The 24,930-nt window shown below is 31.6% G+C and overlaps 1 protein-coding gene and 1 pseudogene across 1 annotated transcript; one reads left to right on the top strand and one right to left on the bottom strand.

The window, feature by feature from the left end:
* Positions 1-3,419: 3,419 nt before the first annotated feature.
* LOC120070847 (histone-lysine N-methyltransferase ASHR3) lies at positions 3,420-11,538 on the top strand. The gene is made up of 11 exons (XM_039022733.1): positions 3,420-3,824; positions 4,287-4,439; positions 5,062-5,226; positions 6,055-6,081; positions 6,696-6,810; positions 7,082-7,178; positions 8,381-8,474; positions 8,820-8,898; positions 9,671-9,842; positions 10,836-10,916; positions 11,061-11,538. The coding sequence occupies exons 1-11, from the start codon at positions 3,456-3,458 to the stop codon at positions 11,215-11,217; spliced, it is 1,509 nt and encodes a 502-aa protein (XP_038878661.1). The 5' UTR covers positions 3,420-3,455; the 3' UTR covers positions 11,218-11,538.
* A 224-nt stretch (positions 11,539-11,762) lies between these two features.
* Positions 11,763-13,382, bottom strand: LOC120071996 (annotated as a pseudogene).
* Between the last annotated feature and the right edge of the window lie 11,548 nt (positions 13,383-24,930).

Raw genomic sequence — 24,930 nt, 5'->3', positions numbered from 1 at the left:
TCTAATATAATTTATTCTTCGTTTTCTAATCATTATTTTGAGATTAATTTTTAAAATTTAATTAATAACATGAAGGTGTGGATTTATATTTGGCATTATAAGATGCTTTAGATGAATTGAGCTACACGAGTTTAAAATTATATATTAAAGAGAGAGAGAGAGAGAGAGCGAAGTAACTAAAAAATTAGGTACATTAGAGTTTTCGTGTTGTCATCTTCCTTTAAGTAGAAAAAGCAGGTTCATATGGGAACCTTGGGGGCGCTGACATGGCACCAAATTTGTCCTGCATCAATCAGCAATAGACGCGCTTGGTTGGAACTTGGAAGTGAAACCGCTTTGCCAAATTTTAAAATTCCCGCCTAGGCCATTTTTCTTTCAATAATATTCTTATTATTTCTATTTTTGTTTACTGGACTCTTAATGGTGTAGCGGATCATCTTTAGTTTAGTACAAAATGGTCTTAGAAGTGAGTTTGGATTCTTATTTATACGGCCTTCAATCATGCTCGTTCCATTACTTATGCTCGAGTTTATAATTTTTGTTGAAGGAGAAGTTTATATAATTTATAAAAATAAATATAATGAACAAGTTTGAACCTATCTAAAGGAGGTTTAAAGGCGAATTTACCTATGGGTTAGTTAGCAATTGTGATATTATGTCAGTTTCTTATATATATATATTATATAAATAACAAAAAGTTGAGGGGGGCTCGAGCCCCCCTAGGCCATGCTGAATTTGTCTCTGTTTGAGTTTCAATATTATACTAGATCATACAAGATATCCTCAAACTTTGTACTTTGTGTCGAATATGTCATTAAACTTTCAAAAGCTACAAACATACCCTTACACTGAGCCTGTTGGTAATAGATTTTGTTATATTTGCATTTTTTAAAATGATGTTATATACTTAATTACTATATTTTAAATTGTTGCCCAATGCAGTTACCCTGCAAAATACTCTTTTAATTTATAAATAACTTCAACAGTATCCTTACTATTAGTATATGAACACAAATCGTTAATATTCATTTAAATAATATTATTGAACTCTCAAAAGTTGTATTAATACTCTTAGCCTACAAAAAGAACAAAGGCTTTGAAATGCTTCGTGGTTAGCATAATGATCAACCTATTGAAGTTTATCTGAGTTCCAAGAGAACCAATTTTGAAACAAATTAAATACAAATTTTTTTCATATACATACTCTCATTTTTTTCTCTCATTCGTCCAATTTTTACACTAGTTTTCTTTCTGACAAAATATAAACTAAAACTTCAAATTAAAGCACAAAAATCCCACACACTCCCAAGATCAAAATCTCCCATTAAAACTTACCAATATACTAAATAATAAAACACATAACGAATGTATTTGGTTATTAACACTCAACTACCAATAAAGATGTCCACGGGACGGGGCGGGACCGGGATGTCATTTTCCATCCCCATCCCCACTCCCCATTCATCCTATGAAATTCCTCACAAGAATCAGGGTGGGGATTCTTACTTTTTTTTTTGTTAAAAATTAATTAATTTAAATAACTAATCTCAGCAAATTTTAATTAAATAATTAAATTTATCACTAAATTGTTTATTATTGTTAGTTTTATATGACAATTTGAATTTAAAGAAAAATTACTCGAATTTTGGCCTAAACAAACTAATTATTTTTTTAGTAGAAATAAATAAATATAAATCAAATTATTCACATATATGATCTAAATTTAAACATTCAATTTAAACATACTCATTATCTTTCTCAATAAATAATCAAATTTGAAATTAAAATGCAATATTTATATAATAACAATAACAATAACATACCATTAGATAATTATACTAAATAAATATGTAGAAGCTAATCGGGGCAGGGATGGGGAACGAGGTGGGGCCGGAGACGGGGAATGCATTCCCCGTTCCCGTCCCCGTTTAGCTCATGGGGAGTTTTTTCCCCACTTCCTCCCCCATTCCCTGCCTAACCGGGGAATTCTCGCGAGACCCCGTCCCCGTGAGGAAATTGGACATCTCTAACTGCCAACATACAACACTGTAAGAAACATTTAAGTCATTAGATTCCCTTTGTACTTCTATCATTGTCTTTCTTTTTGTTAGAATCTCTATAAACTTAGACCACGTTTACTAAATCGTAATGAAAATTTGTGTAATCGGAATGAGATTTCACTGATAGATTTATCGTAATAGGCTTTAATCACAAGCGTAATTGGATTGCTTTTGATCGATTTTACGTATAATTATGAACATGCCACATTTTACTGTTATTGTTATCGTTTATCATTACTGCTCAACCTTAATGGTAACAATATAGGTAAAGGTAACAATAAATGGGTCAGATTTATAATTTTCATATTGTTATAGTAATAATATATGCAACGATAACGATAAAGATAGTGGGTCCCACGTAACTTTCAACCACGTTTGGATTGAGTACTATTAATTTCTTAATTATATGGTACGATTTGATTACACATTTTGAGATGGACCCCACGATTTATGATAATAATGAAATTCATCAACAAAAACAAATCAATTGGGTCCAATTTTTTACATTACTATCGATGAATTATCTATTACCTTGTGCAAAAGTTACCTTATTGAAGAATGGACATCTTTTTATGAGATGATCAAGAGTCAAAACGGTTAATGGGAAGGAAAGTGAGATGGGGTAGGACGTGGAGTGTAGCTAAATCTTAAGAACCTTTTATTTATTTTTTTCCTAGTTATATTAAATCTAATTTTGAGATCATGGTTCTAATGTAATTTCAATACAAAGTGACATATTTTTTTGGTTATAATTTAATCCCAATCATTAAACTTATGATCATACCCACCTTAAATTTCACACTTAGACCAATACTCAAACTCCTATTCAAGTCACAAAACTCGTGAACGGACTCAACCAAAATTTTGTGCTCGGATCCATACTTTCATTCAACTCCATTTGACTCATTATTAGGCTTGATCCAAACATTACACTTAATCCAGACATCGCACTTGGACTTAAAATAGAAGAGACTTTCACGATTCCAACAAACTCTTATTAATGATGTGCAAAAAAGAAGTATGAATAATTAGCATACTATAATGTTATACTTTATTATTTTCGAAATATGGAGCAAACGTCAATACGAAGGTAAAAATGAGTATAAAACTCCTCACTCTCTTCTTCTAAGATCATATCATTATTGAATTATACAAACACGTATTGAAGTATTTTCCATCCTCATTTCTTTTTAGCTATAGAGCACAATTTCCTGTTACAGTATGGTGGCAATGGCAACTTCGTAATTCCACTCCAGCTATTCGGTCTTCATCGTAATTTCACAAGGACTCTCCTCCGTGAATATATGATTTCAGATTTCCCGCCCAATTTAGCCTCATCTACTTCCCTCCTCTGCTACTTTTTTTTGTTTGCTTATTTCTTCACAAGAAAATAAAATGCCAGACTTGGGCAATCTTTCACTCTCTGAATCTCTTACACTCACTCGATGCCCTAATCTCAAACCAGTTCTCGATTCTACTGATATTACATCTTCCTTCCTCAGTGAAAAATCAGTCAAATCTCTGCCTATTGACACTATTTCGACCCAGGGCTTTCAATGCCCACTTCCCAACGACGATGAGGTTGGTGGAGGCTGTGGGATTAGGGTTTCGAGCCAGAACAGAGACGTCTTGGACCGATCTAAAAGGAATTACGGCGGGAAGACTTTGGAAGACCATGTGAAATCTTGGGTTCGGAGAAAGCAAGAGTCCGGCGTTCCCGAGTCTCGTCGTTCATTTCCATTTCTCCAAGGCGCTCGGAAAATGGTTATTTCTCTGCCTGATTTCTTTTTACGTTTTACATATTACAGTATTAGAGCCGGTAGATTGAAGAAATGGCGTATTTGATTCAGTGTTTAGCATGTCTTTCTTTGCTGGAGTTTCGTTCTCCTTGATTCTAAATACGGAACTTTATTAAGTTAACAGAGTTTGAAGTTCCAGAGAGCATTCTCGAAGCTGTGGAAGTATATATTGGATTAGTTTACATTCGTTTGAGAAATGCTTGAGGAAGAAATGATTCGGGTGTAGCGAGTAACAATTTTGTTTGAGTAGCATATGATAAAACTTATTTCCCCACTCATTTTAATTTTATCTGCAATGAGTTAGTTGCTTTTTCTTGACTTGGATGGATGGACGTGTGACTGTTAATCGAAGATTTTAAAAACGACGCTTGAACTGCCATCTAAAATTTTCTGTCAATTAAATAGTTCCTTCTGTTGACTGCTCCAGGTAGAAAAACAATGTTTGTGTTGCCGTAGATATATATTTCCCGGAGAGGAGGTCGAATGCAGTATTCGTGGCTGTGGAGGAGTTTACCATGCCCTGTGCGCAAAGGACAGCTTGGGGTTCTCAGGTCACAGAAAGTTCAAGTGCCCTCAACATGTAATATTACTCTATCATTTATTGAACCACATATTTTATTTTCGTATAGAAACAGACACAAACATCTTCATTAACCTTATAAAGGGCTTTCATCACAACATAGTCCTCAATTAGCTTAACCTACATATCGCCATCAGTAGCTGACAGTTCCCTTTCTTTTCTTATTTTCATCAAAATTTCAAGACCTTCTAATAAGGTAACCACTAGGATCATCACCATCTGTCTACAAACATTGATCTAATTCGTTTAATATATGTATCATCTTATTGCACCAGGGTGGGCTTTATTGACAGTCAAAATAATCTAAACTAGAATTTGCTAAATTGATTAAGAAGTTACTGATCATAAAAGTAGTCGAAGTATATTTAGGAGTATAGTTGCATTTAGTTATTTGTATGATTGTATCTTTCTAACATGGTCTTAGTTTACTCCTGCGGTAGACAAATGATTCTATAATTTATAGAATCTTGCTACATTCTATGACATTAGGGCTCGTCTATGGCATTTTTATAATTCAACATAACATTACTGTGAGTACTCTTTAAGACAGAGCCGTTATCAAACAGTGGAAAACACCAGCGGGTTTATGCAATTATATGTTTTATTTTTTACCGGGAAACAGGAGTGCTTTATATGCAAACAAAGATTACACTGGAAGTGCATACGCTGCACTATAGCATCACATGATAAATGTGCACCATGGCCGGATAAAGTGATGCATTTAAAAAATCAACCTGGAAGAGCCATCTGCTGGAGGCATCCGACGGACTGGCGAGTGGACCTAGAGGTCAACTTTCTTCTATCCTTCACCTCTAAAATTGTGTTTGCTTTTATCTCTTTGAAAATGCTATCTCATGCATGCTCAATGTCTGATAAATCTGAACCTTCTGATTTGAGTATGCTATATGTTCTTCAGATGGAAGCCCTTATTTAAAATCATAACTTCTTTGTGGCCACTACCAAATGCGAAATGAAATGACAACTTGTTTCTTTTGAGGATAAACTTCTCATACTATGGTAGCATGCTTAATATGGATGTTTCTTTTTGCGTCCTTGTAATAAACAATGTTGCATAGGTGATTTTCTTGTCTTTAGTTTGAAGATGCTTTCTCATGCTCAACGTCCTTGATAAATCCAAACCTTCTGATTTGAGTATGCAATAACTTCTTTGTGATCACTACCAATTGCGAAATGAAATGATCACTTGTTTCTTTTGAAGATAAACTTCTTATACTATGGTAGCATGCCTATATGGATGTTTCTTTTTGCAAAGTCCTTGTAAAAATAATGTTGCATAGGTGATTTTCTTGTCTTTAGTTTTACTGTTCAATTCAATCTCCAGTGAGTGACTGGTAATTTCGGAAGGTTATGCATTATGAAGCTTAATTTGTTGTTTTATCCAGCAATGGTGATATTAACTTTGTGACACTGTATGTCATTTGTATTCATTTTGAAGACACCTTGTTTTAATGCTTATTTTATATCTCCTAGTTAATCTTGTCTTTGACCTCTTTTTCTGTTTTTTTTTTTTTTTCTTGTTGAAGTTTTACTCCTGCGTTTGTATCCTTATTCTTTAGGCTGGCTGACAGGACTATTATATTTGTTGAATGGGCAGCATGCAGTGTCAACAAGTGACATAGAGGTTCGATTCACGAGCAATTTACTTTGTTAGATTCTCTTGCTCCCTACCTGGTGAATGTGTCAAGTATTCATGCTATATTTTGAATTTTTATTGAGATCGTACACTTTGACCTTTGGGATTCAACATTTTTACTTGTTATGGAGATTTCTTTTTAACATTTTATCTTGATGAAAACCAACACCTTGGGCATGTGAGGCTGATGCAATTCATATGTGCCTTCGAGTATACTCTCATTTTTCACTTGAGCTTTCTAGCCGTGTCATTTTTCTTGTGCTGTTTTCAAAAATAGAAAAATGAACGAAAATATTTACAAAATATAACCAAATTTCAGCAAAATTTCCATTTAAAATAATTTCCCATTTTTATTTTCATTTGAATTTTCACTCGGAGATTTTTGGTTAAGGTAATTTATTGTCAACTAAAATGTGTAGTTCGATTTTCTCGTCACTTTTTTCTGTTCCTTGGTTAACGTAGTTTTATCTGAGAAGACATACCAGAGAACATATGGAATATGCTTGCATTTGGATCTAAATTTGTTGTTATAACGAGTCACGTGCTCTATTCCTTTTTGTACATTGTGTATCTCATGAAATTTCTTTTTACTTCAAATTTAGGAGGTATTTTTTCGTTTGCCTCTTCCATATGTTGACGAGGAATTCAAGATTGACATAACATGGAAAGATGCGGAGAAAAAGATGGAGCCACCGCCATACACTCACATAAGGCGTAGTATCCTTTTGTATTGATAGTTATATAACATATATTTGAACTGTTACAAAATTAAATTACAGTCGGATGATTCATAAGACAATGTGGAAACGCATTGTCATAAAAGTTCCATTCAAGCTTCTTTGTATCGATAAAAGTTTTTTCTTCTGTTATGGACGCGACTCATTTAGTTTTGAATACTTCTTTAGGCTGCTAGTTGTTTACTATTGATTAGTTGGTTGAACTAAAATTTTGTTAGAATAATCGTGCTATTTGTCTTAACTGAGATAAGATATTTATCTAGTAAAGAAGAAGCGGGATACTGGTGTTGCTGATGGCATTGGATGCACAAATTGTAAAACTGAATGCTCTGATGACTGTGTGTGCAGGTAGTCTTTTCAGATCTACTTTTATCCATAAATACTTGTGACTGTTGTCCATCAAATTTTGTTTGACTGTTTTTTTCTTTAAATAAGACGACAAGCTTTCAATGAGAGATATAAAAGAACATATAAGAGAAGAAAAAAAATGCCCAACAAACTACGAGATAGGACACCAACCAAAAGGATAAAGACTATATGATAATTACAAAAGACCTTAGACATCGAGGCCCAAATGGAGACATTAAACCTGATAACCTTCCATATTTCTCTCGCAACGGTTTCTCTTTTTAAAAGTTCTATGATTCCTTCTGATCAAGTCCCCACATCACCGTAAAAAGGCAAGCCTACCAAATGACGTCGCCCTTCTCTCTTCAAAGGAGGACATCAAAACCTTTTCCATCATACCCCTACCGTCCCATACCATAGGCTTTAAAGCCTGTCAAAAGTAGGACCAAATTCTTTGAGCAAACTTGCGAATGACCTCCTCAAGCCTACCTTTTAAGCCCACCTTCGTGCTTTAGCTCATCCAGAACTTTATCTCTCTCCAAATTTCTGATTTATTAAGCCGGACATTTCCATAAGTATCAAGATTTTGAAGTTTTAAATGCTGTTTAAGGACCTCAACTTCCTCATAAAACGAACTTTTTCCATTTACCGCCTCTTCCAAACTCCTCCAAGAATGAAAGGAGGATATAAAGGAAGGACGAGAAAACCACATGTTTTTTTAATGTAAAACGTCCAGGCCCCACTTCAAGAGACCGTATTCCAAAGAAATCGGTGGTCGGAGCCTGAAGGTAATCCTAGGACCAAGAGACCGTCAAGGAATCAATCCAACCAGCCCCGCGGAGGATTCTGATATGTTACAAAAACATGCACGAGTTGCAAATAAATGAATTCTGCACAAGTGTTAACACGACATCCTTAGAATTTGTACGACGCGCTCTATTTGTACAAGTTGGAAAATTATTTTGGATTAATAAATGACATTTATCAAATTACTTTTAGCAACCTAGTCTAAAACGTGGCCCATCCATTATCTGAAAATGTAGATACATCCTGTAATTTATACCATCTCTTTTGCACAAGTTCATCCATAGTTAATATTTTATGACAGCCGTACAATTTTGAATCCACTCTTGATTGTTACATCATTTTCATCTCTGCTTAATTGTGTCAGCATTGAATTAGCTGTCATTATGGCTTACTAGGGTTCAATGCATAAGCTGCTCAAAAGCTTGCCATTGTAGAGATACTTGTACGAATAGACCATTCCGTAAGGAGAAGAAGATCAAAATTGTCAAGGTAAGTTCGATGGTTATATCAAATCGTATTTTTTTACTTCCTGTTTGGTAACTGTGAAGGTTATAAGATTTCATGGTTTTTGTCATATATTTTGAAAATCCAAGCTTAAGATTTCAATCAAATTAATTTTAAAAACTAATTTCTATTTTTGAAATTTGACTAAGAATTCAAATGTTTTTTTTTAACACATATGAAACACATTTTAAAGAAAATGAGAGAAAACAAGCATAAATTTCGAAAACAAAAATCAAATGATATTGAGGCCTACTGATTATTCAATTAAGAACCGTCGTATTATATCAAATTCTCTCTTTAAACAGTTATTTATTGGTAAACTAATTTCAGACTGAACTGTGTGGCTGGGGTGTCGAGGCAGCAGAGTCTATCAGTAAAGGTGAATTTGTCATCGAGTATATTGGGGAAGGTAGTTCTCGTTTTCCTTTGCATGCAACAGTATCAATTTATTGGTGCTAGATAAATCTCCATTTGCCTTTATTTTTGTCAAATTAGGGAATCTTCGTCAAAATACTATATATTCCGAATCTTATCCATATCCCATTGTTTTGACATTGTTGAAATTGAAAGATATTTTACCTCAGGCAAAAATGGTACTTAATACAAAGCTTTAAGAGCAACTGATTTGAGATAAACTAATGTATAAACTAATTTAGAGATAAATTTAGATTAGTGATAATCTACCTCAAAATAAGATATACTAAAATAAGTTCTAATTGATAATAATTATTAGAAACTGTGGAGGCAGAACTCAACAGAAAAAACACCAGAAAAAAACTTCGCCTTCTCTCTCGTCTGGTCGGAGTATTCTTCTCGTTCTTCGTAGGCACGCTGGAAAATGATAACAATAAACTGCAGTGGATCTAACCTTGGCTTTTCCTTGTAATGAACGGCACGAGAGGAATGGGTAGGTCTTGCTGCAGACTTACAAAGAGTCTTGGTTAAGGTCTGAAAAAGCTTCCACCAAAATTGCTAGGTGAATGGTCTCTCTAAGTGGGTTCTAATCCGAAGTGAAGAATTAACTTTTTATGTCTTTAGCTTGATTTATTTGTATTTTAAATATGAACAGAGAACATACTCTTTTAGCTTCTTAGGATAGTTGGGTGTCGGAGTCCAATGAGAACACTTTTTTTTTCCTTTTTTGAACATCATGATTATATGCTACATTGTCTTGTTCTCAGTTATTGATGATGCTCTATGTGAACAAAGGCTTTGGGACATGAAATATAAGGGCATGAAGAATTTCTATATGTGTGAAATTCGGAAAGACTTCACAATTGATGCAACTTTCAAGGGAAATGCATCTCGCTTTCTAAACCACAGCTGTGATCCCAATTGTAGTCTTGAGAAGTGGTTAGTTGGTTTACCTTCTTTTTTCTTTTGATTTCTTTTACCTTGTGTTTGCAGGGACTCTAAACAAGTTTTTGTATTTCATCTGTAGGAATTTACCTTCTTATATTAAAATTATACAAATTGATATTTGACATAATCATTTTGCTGCTGATGTCTACCTTTACAAGTCATTCAAGCTTGTGCCTAATGCCATTGTAACAGCTTCCTTGACAAGCTTTGCTCTTGCTGTCGCATTAATTATATTTATTGCATTATCATTGAATGTCCCTTTCATGTGATGGGAGGCACGGTTGGGAACTGACGCTGCTAATGGACTTATTTATCGCATCAGTTTCATTTCTGCCTTCTGTTACGTATGGAATCTGCATGTCTTGAGACCATCCAAAATTTCGAGTGTCGACTCTTTAGATAGACGACCCACTAGTTTAGTGGAGTTGGACTTTCATACTTCCAGTGGTAGACACTATTGTTTTTTCAATACCATAAATTAACTTTGCCGTATTGGAGATTTTGGATGGTCATGAAAAGACAGTTATCACAAAATAATAGATTATCATGCTGAACCATGGCAAAGACAGTTATCACAAAATAATAGATTATCATGCTGAACCATGGCATATATATTTATATTCATGATATCTGTGAAGTATTAGAGAAATCATAAATTAAATTCCTAGTCCACAATCTGGACGAATTGAACAAGATATTAAGTAACTCTCTATACTTAAAATCATAACTATTAATTGGTTAATTGATGACAGTGAATAGTAAGTGGTCACGACTGGCTCATCTTCCAAGTGTTATCAGTTGGGAAATCGTTTTAATTGAACATCCTTACCTTCCTCTGTATTGCCTCTTGCAATTTATTGTTTCATCTATTTAGGTTATGAATTGCGATAGTTTGTTATGAGTTTGTTGATTTTTTTTAAAGAAAAAGCTGCGCGTGTAAGATAAATACTGCCCGAATGATTCTCATCGTACAATTTTGTACAGGCAAGTTGAGGGGGAAACACGTGTTGGTGTGTTTGCTGCTCGATCAATTGAAGTTGGAGAGCCTTTAACATATGACTACAGGTACGTAAAAGTATGGTTCTAAAAGTTAATCATTAGCCTTTCTATTACGTATGACGACCCTCTAATTTGTTTGGTTGAAGCGAATGCATGCATGAATGTGTATGTTGCATTTGAGATATTGAACAAAGATTTTTCATCGTGAAGATTTGTACAATTTGGACCTGAGGTGAAATGCCATTGTGGTGCTGCAAACTGTCAACGGTATCTTGGAACCAAAAAAAGGATAAGTGCCATAGACCTCTTCTGGGGTACAAAACGCAGAAGAACGTCAGCAGCTCGCATAACTGGTATAACTGTATGATTCACATATTAACACGTAGTTGGGTCAATATCACTGTACATTGTTACTTTTGATATAAATTGGGCAAAAACGAAGAAGAATAGAAGCAAAAATAAGTACTAGTGCCATTTGTTTGCAATGCTATTAAATTCTTTGAATTTCAGCAAACCATTGTGAATTTCTCCAGAATTTTCTTGTTGGAGAACGCTGAGATTGAGAAATACGTGTAATTGATTTTACCCGATTTGTCTAAAGAGATCAAGGGATTCTTTTGTAGTATTGAACGTTTTAATTGTTTTTATTCATTGGAGATGATTTGATGAGTGAAATTCAAGATCCATTTGATTGCTATCTTGTATTTCATCTTCTAGTTGAAAAGGATGCACTTAAATTTTAATCCCGCCTGGATCTGTTAAAATAGTTGGTATAATCTGTATCTGTACGTATCCTATTTGGCTATGTTTGGAGTCGTAGTTTCTCCTTTTCCTTGTTAAATCTTGTTTGTTTTTGTGGTTCAACAAATGATTCATGCTAATCAATAATTTTATTTTGAGCATTCCAGGTGGTTACAAAGCAGATTCCATTAGTCATCCCTTGAGAAAATTCTTGCAGATCTTCTCCCACCACTTTGTATCTGGTTCTGCCGCTTGTATCCCTAGCTTTGCATCTTCAGCAAATTCCCTCTTAAAAAGTCCATAAACTTCAATCAGACGTTACAAGGTAAAAAAAAAGGGGTTGAAATTATTGGTATTTTCTGATAAGTTAGGATTAGGAAAATAGATTAGTGACCTGTATGGTGTCGTTATTGACGGGGCGATCCACGAGATTGTAAAGAATGTCTTTAGAATACTCAGGGTGGCCTTGAATTCCTAAAATATGATCTCCAATACCAAATATTTCAACACCTGTTTTGTCTGAGAAACCTATGACTTGAGCCCCAAAAGGTATTTCCCAAACTTCATCTTGATGGCATTCAACTATGAAGAGGCTCTTAGGAATTTCACCCATCTCTTCAGCAAATCTCCGTTCTGAACTCTCCATGATTTCCACTTTTCTCACCCCAATATCCCACCCTGTTTCAGCCTTCCCAACTTTCCCACCCAATGCCCTACACAACACCCGTCATGACCACACAAAAGTCGACCTTTCAATACAATATTCAAGTATGTTTTCAATACATTACACTATCATTTAAATATTAATTTGATTCAGACCTAGCATATCGATAACGAAGCCAAAAGTTTTGGGGCAAAGTTTTGTACTCACTGAAATTTCAGGGAGGCAAATAAGAAATCTTGAAACTTAGTTGTACCATTTTTAAAATCTAAGAGGACATAAAGGGGTATCTTCTTTCTACTATTATTATATTAATTAGAGGGAGGGGAAAATATTATTTTAGAAATTTGAACTCAAATCTCTCCCTCCAAATAAATCACTGTTGGAACTCTTTTTTTCTTTCCCTTTTTGAAATTTGGACTTCATTAACCAGAAAAATCAGATACACATAAAAAGACAAACCAGCAGGGCCTAATGAGTTCCAAACCTATCGCACCCTCCTTAGAGGAAGAAGGGCTTCTAATAAAAAAAATTCTCAAAATTACAATTACAAACAGTAGTTCTTGCTAGCCTGTGAGCAACATCACCAAATCTAGAACAATAAGTGAACGAAACCACATCAAAATTTAAATTAATGGTTTAGCGGTAATGATTTTATGTGCCCTTATATAAAAAAGTGATTTGTATATATATATAAGTATGATATAATATAGTAGACCTGATGACCAAAACAAATGCCAAGAAGCTTCTTTTCCATAGCGTCAAGGGTCTGCAAGAGGCAACAAAGATCCAAAATCCAGGAGTCATTGGCATAAGCATCGTAAATGCTTCCAGTGATCACAAAACCATCATAGTTTTGAAGCTCATTCATGGCGGGAAACACTCCGTCCACCGCCATAAACAAATCCCATCTCTCTCCTTCAACACCAAAAGCTGCAACGAACACATTTAAATATCCTCCATACACTTTACATATTCTGAGTCCTTCACTGCCTGCAATAATCCAAATCTTTTTCCACCACCTTGACCTTCTAAGCCAACTTTTTCCACCATTGTTGTTAATAAGTAGTGCTTTGAGTGAGCTTATTGGGAAATGGCTAAAGCTCTCTCTTGTCGTCTTTATGGGACAATCAGACCCTCTCCTTTATATAGACAAGTTTGAGAGCATGAACTTAGTATCTAATCGGTTTTTAAATTATTGATCAATATGATTTACATTTTTTTAAAAAAAAAATCAATAATATATTTTTTAAAAATTTGAAAGCTTAGAGTTTGGTAAGATATAAAGTTTTACTTTATGTATGACAATTTAAGTAATTTTTATAAATGTTGAATATGTAGATTTATTAGACACATCTGAAAATTTAGATACCACTTTTTAGAGCCTAAAAATCTATTAAAAGTATAACTTAATTTTAAGTTTGATTGATTTTTTTTAATCAAAGAAAATTAATATCACCTTAGCCTTTTTAAGTGACAGAAGAAAATGACTTCTGTAAGATTTAAATTCATGCTCAAATGTCTTGAACGTTTACTTGTATGCTTTTAAATACAATTTACATATATTTCACATTGATTAAACTTATATTTTAGATTTTTTTATATAAAATTAATTAATTAATTTTTTTTAAAATAAAAAAATTGGGTTAAGGCGCATAAAATGTAAAGGAAATTCAAACATCTTGACATTTTAGAGGATATTGGCCCAACAATTAACTTTTTAGTTGGTAGAATTTGAAAATCAAATCTACCTATTAAAAGAAATAAAATTTGGGTAAGAATACAATTTGTATAATAGGCACAATTATTCGATCCCATTTAAGGTCGAATCATGAATAGTATCTCTAGCCTGTTTGGTCGGTTGGTTGATATTCCAAATTTTGTTTCCCACAGATAGATTGGAATGTCAGTACACTTTGCTTCATTTGCTATTTCTTAGTTTCTTATTTCTAGAGTTGGAATCAAGTTTTGGTTGTAAGAATTATAGGAGATGCCACATATATCACTCTCTCACGCCCACATATATATCGAATTTTAAATATATTTTAGTCTCTGTCTAATTCTATTTCTAAAATTTTATATGTTTTAATTTCGTCTCTTAACTACTATTAAAGTTTTACTCTAAGATAAAATTAGCACACAATCTTATTTGATTGTTGATAAATATTGTGCGATATTTGAGTGCAACCCAAGATATATCTATCTTTGTGTATCTCAATTTCATCATACATAAAAATATGGATAGTTGTTTTAAATAGTAAAATTGTTGAAAATATTTTTAAATATAATAAAATGTCACTGTCTATCAATAGTAGACAATGATAGACATCATCATTGATAAATAAATGACATTTTGCTATATTTGTAAATAAGTTGGTTCATTTTCCTATATTTGAAAACAATCCCAACAATATTTCTAAACTATATGATGAAAAAAATTATGAAAATTTGTCACTTGACATATTATGATTGAAGAATTTGGTTGGATGCATAAAGATAAAGGTTGTCTAGAATGCTCCAAGTATTTTTAATTAATATTTACGTAGAATTAATATGATGAAAAACTTTACAACATAGATATACGCTACTAAACTTTTAAAAAAAAAAAAAAAAAAGAGAAAAGAAATTATTGAAATTTGAAGAATTAATATCTAAAAGAGTAGTTGGATTTGAAAAAAAAATGTTAGTATAGTACTTCATGTAGAAGTTTTTGGTGAACATAGTTTTTTCTTCAAATTTGGAATTTTCGATGTAAATTTTTGTGTTTTCTAATTTTGTTGTTTCCTTTTAATGTTTTTAATTATTTCTATGGTTATTTGTTAATGTAAAAGTGGAGGTTTTTTGTTTTTTTCTTTGGACAAAAAGAACTATAAAGAAGGAATAAAAAAAGTAGGGCAGATTAGAATGGGAGAAGAAGGTTCCATGTCAATAGAATCAAACGGGAGAGTTCCATTTGCACAAATTGCATGCAGCTGCTACTTGAGAGCAGGCTTACCCATCAAATTTTGGGTTGCTGCATCTTTTAAAGGTACCAACACAAATAACCTTAATCCTAAACAACCATGTCTTAGAAAGTATTTACATTCGCCAACTTGGGTATGTTTCAATTGGGTTAGACCCCTATTGTAAGAAATAAAAATGGGTTGGAGTTCAAATAGGAGCCTGCATTAATTTATTGTTATTGAAAGGAAAAGGGAAAAGCCTTTCATGAGCAATTGAAGTTATTATTCTACATATTGTTAATTTTTTGTGCTCACTCTAGGGGTTTTAAAAATATCTAATAAGTTGAGACAAATTCTCGATTTGGATTGGATTGAATTTTATCAAAACTTATCCATACGGTTCGATTCTTGAGTTTGAGGAAAAGCATAATATGTTCAATCAAAATTCAATCCTTTATATATATATATATAGCATGCATTTGATTTTCCTTTTCCTTATATTTGACTAAAGAGGAGTACATGCCAAGTATCGCTTAGATACTTCAAGTTGCGACACAGCCAATTAGTTGCTGAAAGTTGGGCTCAGTATGGGGCCCAATAAGCCCATTTACAGAGAAATCGAGTTGGGCCTCATTGTCCATTATCTATCCTTTTGTACAATATAAAGGCAACATTATACAAATAACACTTCTAGACTTTCCCCCTCACACCCAAGAAAATATATTGAATAAATAAAACAAAGAGACAATAGCTTTTGGAGAAAAAAAAAATTAAACTATTGCCAATGTGGCCACAAGTAGAAAGTATGTTGATTACTATGATTTACTTGAATGAATCTCTAAGTCAATCAAATTATCCAAATCAGCCCTTATTCATCAATAATAAAATGATAAAAAGATAAACTTGAATTCCATTTCAAAAGAAGAGAATCCTGAATTTAATATTTAGCGCATAGATGAAATGTGTACCAACTGCCTTCCCCCCAAAAAAAAATTGATAATTGATGTGTAACTTTCAAATTCTCGTATTCCTAAATAAAAAAGTACTATACTAACGAACGAATGAGTAATGCTGCATACTAATTTAGTATCAACTTGAGCGGTTGAACATAGTGTTATTATTGAAAAAAAAACTCCACAATTACAATAAAAATAAGCAAAAATTAATCGAGAAATTAAAAGAAAAGAACAAAACTAAGAGACACAATCATTTATACAAAAAGATCTAATTACAAAAGTATATTTCCAAAAAATTTGTATTACTCATACCCTTTTATCCACTCTCAATAAGAGAAGATAAAAAGAGAGTCAACCGAGCCAACATATTTAAACTTAAAATATTGTTTGGTCCGGCACTTGTCTTAGTGCCGTTTTCTGTAAGCCTAATTTTCTGATATCAATTTATTTGAGGTGAAAAAAAAATGTTCTAATATTTTTTCAAAATTTTATACGTCAAAGATATATATCTTTGATAAAAAGTTAGATGTTCAAATTTCAATACCTAGCGTAAAAAAAATGAGATTTAAATTGAATCATATAATGAATCTTGGGGTAAATTTTATATTAAAAAAAAAAAAAAAAAACTTTATCCACCATTAGTAGCTTCTACAAACTTCTTTTTCATCAATGGGGTAGAAGAGAAGAATGGAAAGTTTTGCTGGGCCCATAAACTTCCAAAGAAGAAGTATTCGTTTTGCCGATTGATAAAAATAAAAATTAAATTAAAAAAAAAAAACATTTCTTTTTTTTTTTTTTATAAAAAAAAAAAATATATGAACATTAGGTTTCTTAACATTAAAAAATATCTAATTAGTCCTTCAATTTTTCGTTAAAAAAAAAAAAAAAAAGAAAAGGTAACAGGAATCTGGCTTTCTGCTCCACTTATTCAACCTAAAAACAGTCCCTCTTTCCAATCCTCTTTCAAAAAAGTTGAGTGTTTTTACTTTTCTTTTCTTTTCTTTTCTTTTTACCCTAATTTCTCAAGCTTCATAAATTACAAGGCAAATCTGAAACCTCTCCTTTATTCTCTTTGTTCTTTTTTTCTCTCCTCTTCCAAAATTACCCTTACAAAAAATTAAAAAGATAATATAAAGTATTAATTAGATATGAAAATGGTTAGGCAGTAGCTACTTAGGTTTTTGCAAGGAAGAAGAAGAAGAGAGTAAAACACAGGTGGGTTTAAGGCAAGGATTATTAGTGGTTTATGATTTTTGGGAACTTGAAATAGAAAAATTAAAAGAAATAAAGAATGATTAATATATGGTGTGTGGGTAAGGTAAAGTCAAAGAATGGGGTGGGTTTTCTCATAAGAAAAAGCAGCTAAAATCTTAGTACTTCAATCATTTTTTATATCATTTAAATTATTGTCTCTAGGTCTTAGACTCCACATTCACCGCAAAAGCTAATTGACAGGACCGACCAATATAATTATAATACTTATTATAATAAATAAAAAGAAAAAAAAAGGTTGTGTTTCTTTTTTTTTCTTCATTAAAGCTGTTGCGATGATCACGTCTCTTCTCTCTCTCCTCGATTTCCCATTCTCAAATTTAAATACTTTACGGTTTTTATTTTTTTTTTTTAAAAAAATATCAAATTATTTATAGAAATAAAAAAAAAAAAATAACCGTTTCTAAATATTTATAGATTTCTATCAAACTGATCAACATTGTTATTTTGTATAAATAATTTCACCTTTTTTTTTTATTTATTTTTGGAAATCTCTTTTTCATTTTTCATTTTTCATTTTTCTTCTCTCATTTATTGCGTTGCTGGCTTTGTTGCTTTGTCATATTATGTGACACGTGTACGACTCTGAAGTGGGACAGCACATTGGCAATAATAGAGCAACGGTGGTATTCTCAAATAATCATCTTTTTATGTTTAAGAATAACGACGTTTTTGGCTTCAAATGGTAAAATTCTATAATTTTTTCTAATTTTTTATTGGTTAAATTAACCTTTATGAATTATTATTGTAAGATTTTTATTAAATAGTCTTAATTTTATGAAGGTGTAGCTTAAACAAAAGAAAAAGGTAATTCAATTTTTTTATTAAAAAATTTGACACATGCCAATATTTTATTGAGTAATTGTCTCAGTTGCACAAAAGTTGGTGTAAACTATGTTTTTTCTCTTTTATTAAACCAAGAGAACTACATACTAAATTTTAGCTTTTCTCAAATTATATTGACCAAATTTATAATTTAACTTTTTTTTACTTGTAGATTCATGAACTATGGAATAAATTCACTTCAATCTAACTTTGGACAAATTTTTCAAAAAACAAATTATATCAATAATAATTTCCAAGAAAACAAATTAACGGACACTTATTTATTTTTAGATCACTTATGATGGTTGGTATGAAGTGTCCATCGAAGATTATATATATATATATAATATTGAAATGTCGGAGTGTATGTCGTTAGATATCACTGATATTCAAATCTTTCTATATGTTGTTTTGTACGGTATTTAGACTATTTTCTCCCATAATACAAATTTAAGTTAACCTATTTGTTAAAGCCAACATATATAGGATTGAGGATTTTCGAAGAGTTTTCTTGTTGATGGTATACACGTTTCATCAAATGGACTATATATCTTCATTAGGAAGAAATTTAGTAAATATGGTATAACTTAAATGGTTCACAATTCACTTTTACTAAATACAACGATAAATTCTAGAAGTGTTCCTATCTATATTCGGTAAATTTTGGAATTAGCTCATTTTTGGAGAATCGAACCTAGAATTTGTATCTAATTTACAACTCAGTTTCTTTTTCACTTGAAAAGTCATTATCATGGATTTAAGACACATTTTTTCGTTGTTCATAAGCTATTCCATTTTGGTTTCGACAACGAGTTGTTTTCTTTTCTTAAAATTCGAGTTGTGAAGAGAATCTTTACTTTGGTTTTTGAAAGAAAAGTTTTATTCTTTTCCTTTTAAAATTAAGAATGTCTTTACTTACACTAATTGATTTGAGTCTTCTTTTCACTCTCAATTCTAAAAGGGAGAATCTTCCATCCTCGCATAAATGAAAATAAACATATAGAAATATATAATTTAAGGTACAAAAAGAACTAGACTAACAATAAATTAATTAATTAATATCCTAAGAAAACAAATTATTTATTTGATCATTAAAGATTAAACACCTTGTTCAACCAATTTTAACATCTGGCTATTATTTTATATTAAGTTATAGTTGGAACTTGCATGTCAACTATTAATATAACAACTATATATAGATTTATCTAATAAATAAAGAAGTGCATTTTGTACACTTTATTTATTTATTAATCAATTTGTTCAACTACATACATCGTTAGTTAAAATGTACATATTATTAATATTAAATTTTATTTTATAAAAGATGTTATGTATATTTTTTAAAATGTGATGTTGAAATATAAATTATAGCAGCTACTCACTTTAATTGCTAAAAAATGAAGGGTTAGATAACGATTTAATTTACTCAATTGCCTTATAGATATCTGATACAGTTTTTTCTAATATAAATAATTAGTCAAAATTAGCCACCATCGAAGGTGGTGGTCAGAATTGGCCGTTGAAAGTAGTGGTCGGAATGACAACGGAGATATCAATGATGATGAGGGCTGAATGTACTGTTGTCAAATTGGTGAATATGAATATAAAATATCGGCAACATACAAACTTAAAATCCCAAACACTGATATTATAACCCATATCGACTCATATCCTCACCCTAAAGATTCCCATATTAATTTTCTTAAGATTCTTTCCTATACTCTCACTTTTATTGAACTGTAAAAATAATTAATAGCTTTTTCGTAATGGAGTATTTTTCTTATTGTGCAAAATGAAAATATTAACATGATATATATGTGCATGAGTTTGTCTAATGAAGATAAGTCACTTCAATAAAGTTAAAATTTATCTAATACGCCTACTACATTAGAATTTTAGTATAGATATTAGCCTAAAAAGTGTAAATAATTTAAAAATAAAAAGTTTGAAATGACGTGGTGAAAATTTTTTGAAATATAAAGGCTAAATAAACATAATATTACTATTGAAAGTAGCTAAAATGATAGATTAGCCCTTATATGATTAGGAGGTTTAGTAAAAAATAATAATAATAACAACATAAGAGGAGAGAGGAACTCATAACATGGGCTATCGTTATGAGCCCCACAAAAAGGAGGATCCTTTTTGCTAAATTAAGAAAAATATTACTACTCCTTACAAAGTTGCAATAATTACTATTAGATTTTTAAATAGAAATTAGAATTTGGAATGACTTGTGGTGACCTAAAATGAAGTGATAGTGTTCGAATTCTAATTTTCATTGGATTTCAATTCCAATAGTAGTTTTAAAACATATATGAAGTCTTAAGGACAATGTTGTAACTTTCAAAGAAAATACATATATTTTTTTAAATAGAGAATTTTATAAAATATCATTGAACTTTATCATTTGTTAAAAAAATATCTCTATTTTTCAATAAATTGTAGTATTACCTTTGATATTTCATAAACATTTTAAAATTACATCCAAGTAGAAATCCTAAAATTTTGAACAAAAATTGAGACTTGAAATGGTGTGACAATGATCTAGAATATAAATTTGGATGGTCATATAGTTTCAAATCTTAATTTTCATATATTTAGACAATTATATGATATTATCCAATTTGAACATAATGATCATGATTTTATTTTGTCTCACTAAAAAAACCTTTTGACATTGAAAATAGTTGTCATGTCAAGATTTTCCCCTTATCTAATCAATATAAGACTTCGATACCACTCCAACATATTTAATATAATAGTTTTGACAACTTCATAAAAAAAAAAAAAAATGTAATATTTTAACATTGGATAAAATAGTGTAGTAGGCAAGCATTAAAGCTACCAAACCAACCCAACTTTATTTAACCCTACAATTCCTTTCACCAAAAATGTCCTCTTCACTTGCTCTGTTGCTTTTGTGTTTGTAGGGTTTTGGTGTCGGTCTCGATGCGCTTCCTACTCACCCTCGACCTTGCTGCTTCCTTTCATCAATTTCACTGCTTTTTCTCTCTTCCTAATTTAGGGTCCATTTTATATTTTTTTTTTCCAAAGAACTCTTTTTTTTTTTAAAACACTTTTGATTAAAATATGCTTTAAAACTATTTTGAGTAGTTATCCAATTTTTTTTAAAATGATTTGTTTTTTAATTAAACACTTGAGAGTGTATTCTAAACATACAATTTTTTAGATTCAACCGTAAATTCACTCATTCAATAAGGGTAGACATGGAAATAGAAAATTAACATAAGCTGCTTGCGCAAATCTAGCTATCCAGTTCTTCTGAACCCAAAATCAAAGGCAGAAGAGAAAAAAAAAAGGAAAAGCAAGGTTTTTTTTTTTATTTTTTTTTTATTTTTGGGTATAATAAATACAATTGTTATTACTCATTACCACTCGCTCGCTCACTCACTCTCTCACACCCTATTGTTCAAACCGTACATTTTTTTTAAAAAAAAAACAGAGACAAAACACTTTCCCTTGTGTTCAGACAGATAGTTACTTGGCTTCCTTATGTTTGGACAGACAAAAAAAAAAAAAAGAAAAAGAAAAAAAGAACTCTCATCTACCATATAATCTTACCCAATCCTTTACCCTTTATTTGCTTCTTCTTAACACACTCTTCTTTTTAAGCTTTCTTTGTCCAATTTCCTTCCTTCTCTTCTTCTTCCATTTTTTTCCTTTACAATGGTGGAAAATCATAAACCCCCCTCATTAAAACAGGGCAATTAGAAGAAAAATACAAATCCGGCCAACACCCATGTTCCCATTTTCCTAATTTTTGCTCTTGTTAGGTTTAGATTCTTTTGCGTCTTTGTATTTTTGTCGAATATGAACTCACAAACCCATAAAGTTCCCTCCTTTTTCCCTTTTCATGAAAACGACTCTGTTTCGCCTCTTTTTCAAATGTGGGTCACGGCGGAGGAGGACGGTGGCTTGGAAGAAGAAGAAGAAGAGGAGGAGGAGGAGGAGGAAGAAGAAGAAGAAGAAGAAGAAGAAGAAGAAGAAGAGGAGGAGGAGGAGGAGGAGGAGGAGGAGGAGGAGGAGGAAGGTAATGGTGTTTTATGGAGGTAGGAAGATTCAGATTCAGATTCAGATCATTTGCGGTGGTGATATTGGCGGAGACGGCTCAATCTCTGGTTTTTATTTATGATATATTATTATTATTATTTTACTCTCTTCGAAATACATTTTGAAATAATTTATGATTTTCTGTAAAAAAAAAAAAAAATTCCCAAGAAATATGTTCAAGGGCTAATTTGGGATTTTTCCTTCTTGTTAATTAGAAATAGGGTTTTTTTTTTCTTTTCTTTTAATTATGATTATTTCTTGTGGATTATGAGAGAGGTCTGAAAATCCGTTTGAATTAGTGAATGGCATTAAAATTAGGCAGCCAGTTCAATGTGTTGTCTTCTCTTACTGTTATATTACCATTTCAAAAGAAAGAAAATGTCAGAATTTTGCCTTCTTCTCTCTCTGTCTCTGTCTGCTCCATAGATTAATGATTTTTTCTCGAGAAGTGTGAGATTTGACAATTCAACAGCGAAAAAAAATGTACAAATATATATAAGAATGTTTTGAGGGATAATTAAATGATGGTAATTAATGTATTATTATTATTATTATTGAGGTTGGGTATTGTAAAATTGTCAGTATGTGTAAAATTTGAAAAGTAAAAAAGGAGGCATTAATTAAGGAAGGAAAAAGAAGAGTGAATGATGAGGCACTGAGTGTGTTCATGGAAGGGTCTTATCAATTGTGTGTCACCTGCGACGGCCTTTGGGGGCTTTTTTGGAATTTTCTTCTGTTTTTTCTTTTTCTTTTTTGGCATTTCCGGAAGTATTGAGCTTTTTTTCTTTCTTTCTTTCTTTTTTTTTTTTTGGGTGGAAATCCCAATCCATTGTCATTGGTGGCCGGTGGGGCTGTCATATTCAACCTTACCAATTTTCTATAATTATTTTTGGCCCAAATTTTGTTGTAATTTTCAATTACTGCAAATCTATGTTATACTTATAATGTTTGGATCTTTTTCTTTAACTTTTAGTCTATCAGCCTTCAATTGGGCGTCTATTTACTCCTCAAAATTTTGATTTAATTGGATTATTATTTAATTTTTAAAAAATGTGTTTGGTAGTTGTCTTAAGATGCTTCTTCTAGTCTTGTCTCGCTTTTCGCGTTGACCTATATGAAAGTTTCTTGCATTGGTGTGCTATCGAACATATCCTACTATGATATCTAAATTAGTATAGAAAGTGTATAGTTGAACTAAATACACAAAAATGAGGTCAAAACTTTCCTTTGAAGATTATAATGAGACTATTTATAATGTCATTCCTTTGAGAGTTGTGTATTGTTACATGTAATTCTCGCGATGTCAGGGTTACAAGGTGTCAGATTAAGCACGACTCTGTTTTTTTTATTGGTATATATTTATTAGGTCAGGTCGTTGGCCTAGAATTCGAGAGTCAAAATTTTCCTATTGGAATGTGTGTTTTCTCATGTCGCCTCCCAATTTTCTTTGGACTTAGGCCAATTTGTAGACTTTGAGTCTTGCCTTGGTCAAACTCTCGACAATGTTTATTTTCTTACCCTTTATTTGCTATATCTTAATCTTGTCTAATCAAACATTTGAATTTTGAGTTAATTTCAATTTAATTTTATATTTTATTAAAACTACAAAAACTGAATTTGAACATCCAAAAATATATAAACTAAAATGGAGCAAATCTCAAACTACTTTCATCAAAATGTTGTTTTACGTTATAACGTATTATTAGAATTTTGAAGAGTCAATTGTAAGACATCAATCATTCCAATAGGTGTCACTGATGCTCCCTTCACTTTTGGCATTTTTTTAGTACACCAAATGTGATATGAGGACTATTGAATGAGAAATTTTTTATCGATCACAAATTGTCACATCAAATTAATGAAAAAAATTATAAACCATCAAATTTAGAACTAATTAAAAATTGACATTGTAAGAGTTAAACAACATGCAGCAGAAGTATCAAGGATCCATAAGTATTCTAACTCACTAATTTGGAAAAAACTAAAGCACACTGTTCATAAAAATGGGTTTTCAGAACATACCTTTGATGAACTCTCCAAGAAAATGTCTGTTTAGCCGCTGTCTTCACTTGATATCAACGTGAACCACCTCAAAACCTTCCCTACTATGCTCTTGGAGCTTTAGGCAGAGTTGTGGGACTCAAGAACAACTTGAAGATGTGGAGAAACAAGAAAAACTCACAGCAGCAGCAAGTTGAAGAAGACAATCTCTTCTTCACCGAAATTCTTCTCTCCGAATTTTGTATTTTGTTTTCTTTTCTTCTCCTTCTCCAACAACTCCAATCTTCTTTATATATTAAGATCAACATGCAAAAAGATGGAGTGCATGGCTTGCAGCTCATGCTTGGAGAATCAAAGTCGAGAAGAAAATGCTTTGTGTGTGAGCATTAAGATGATGATAATGGAGAAAAACCTTTTTCCACTTTGTGCAATCCATGCAAAATGTTTTTTTCATTTTCTTTTTAAAATATAAAATGACTTTAAATCATTTTGATTCAAAAATTGATTTCATTAAATTAGTTTCATAAATTAATTAAAAAAATAATTTAATATCAAATATTAAATTAATTTTTGCATAATAATCATCTTCATATATTTAAATCATATTT

This window comes from Benincasa hispida, chromosome 2 (genome assembly GCF_009727055.1).
Source record: "Benincasa hispida cultivar B227 chromosome 2, ASM972705v1, whole genome shotgun sequence".
In the NCBI taxonomy this organism is placed as follows: Eukaryota; Viridiplantae; Streptophyta; class Magnoliopsida; order Cucurbitales; family Cucurbitaceae; genus Benincasa; species Benincasa hispida.
This window is presented reverse-complemented; position numbering and strand designations above follow the sequence as displayed.

Coding starts and splice junctions, on each gene's coding strand:
- LOC120070847 (XM_039022733.1), top strand. CDS start 3,456: ATGCCAGACTTGGGCAATCTTTCACTCTCTGAATCTCTTACACTCACT. Junction 3,825..4,286: donor TCCAAGGCGCTCGGAAAATG/GTTATTTCTCTG, acceptor TGACTGCTCCAG/GTAGAAAAACAATGTTTGTG. Junction 10,917..11,060: donor CCTTTAACATATGACTACAG/GTACGTAAAAGT, acceptor TTCATCGTGAAG/ATTTGTACAATTTGGACCTG.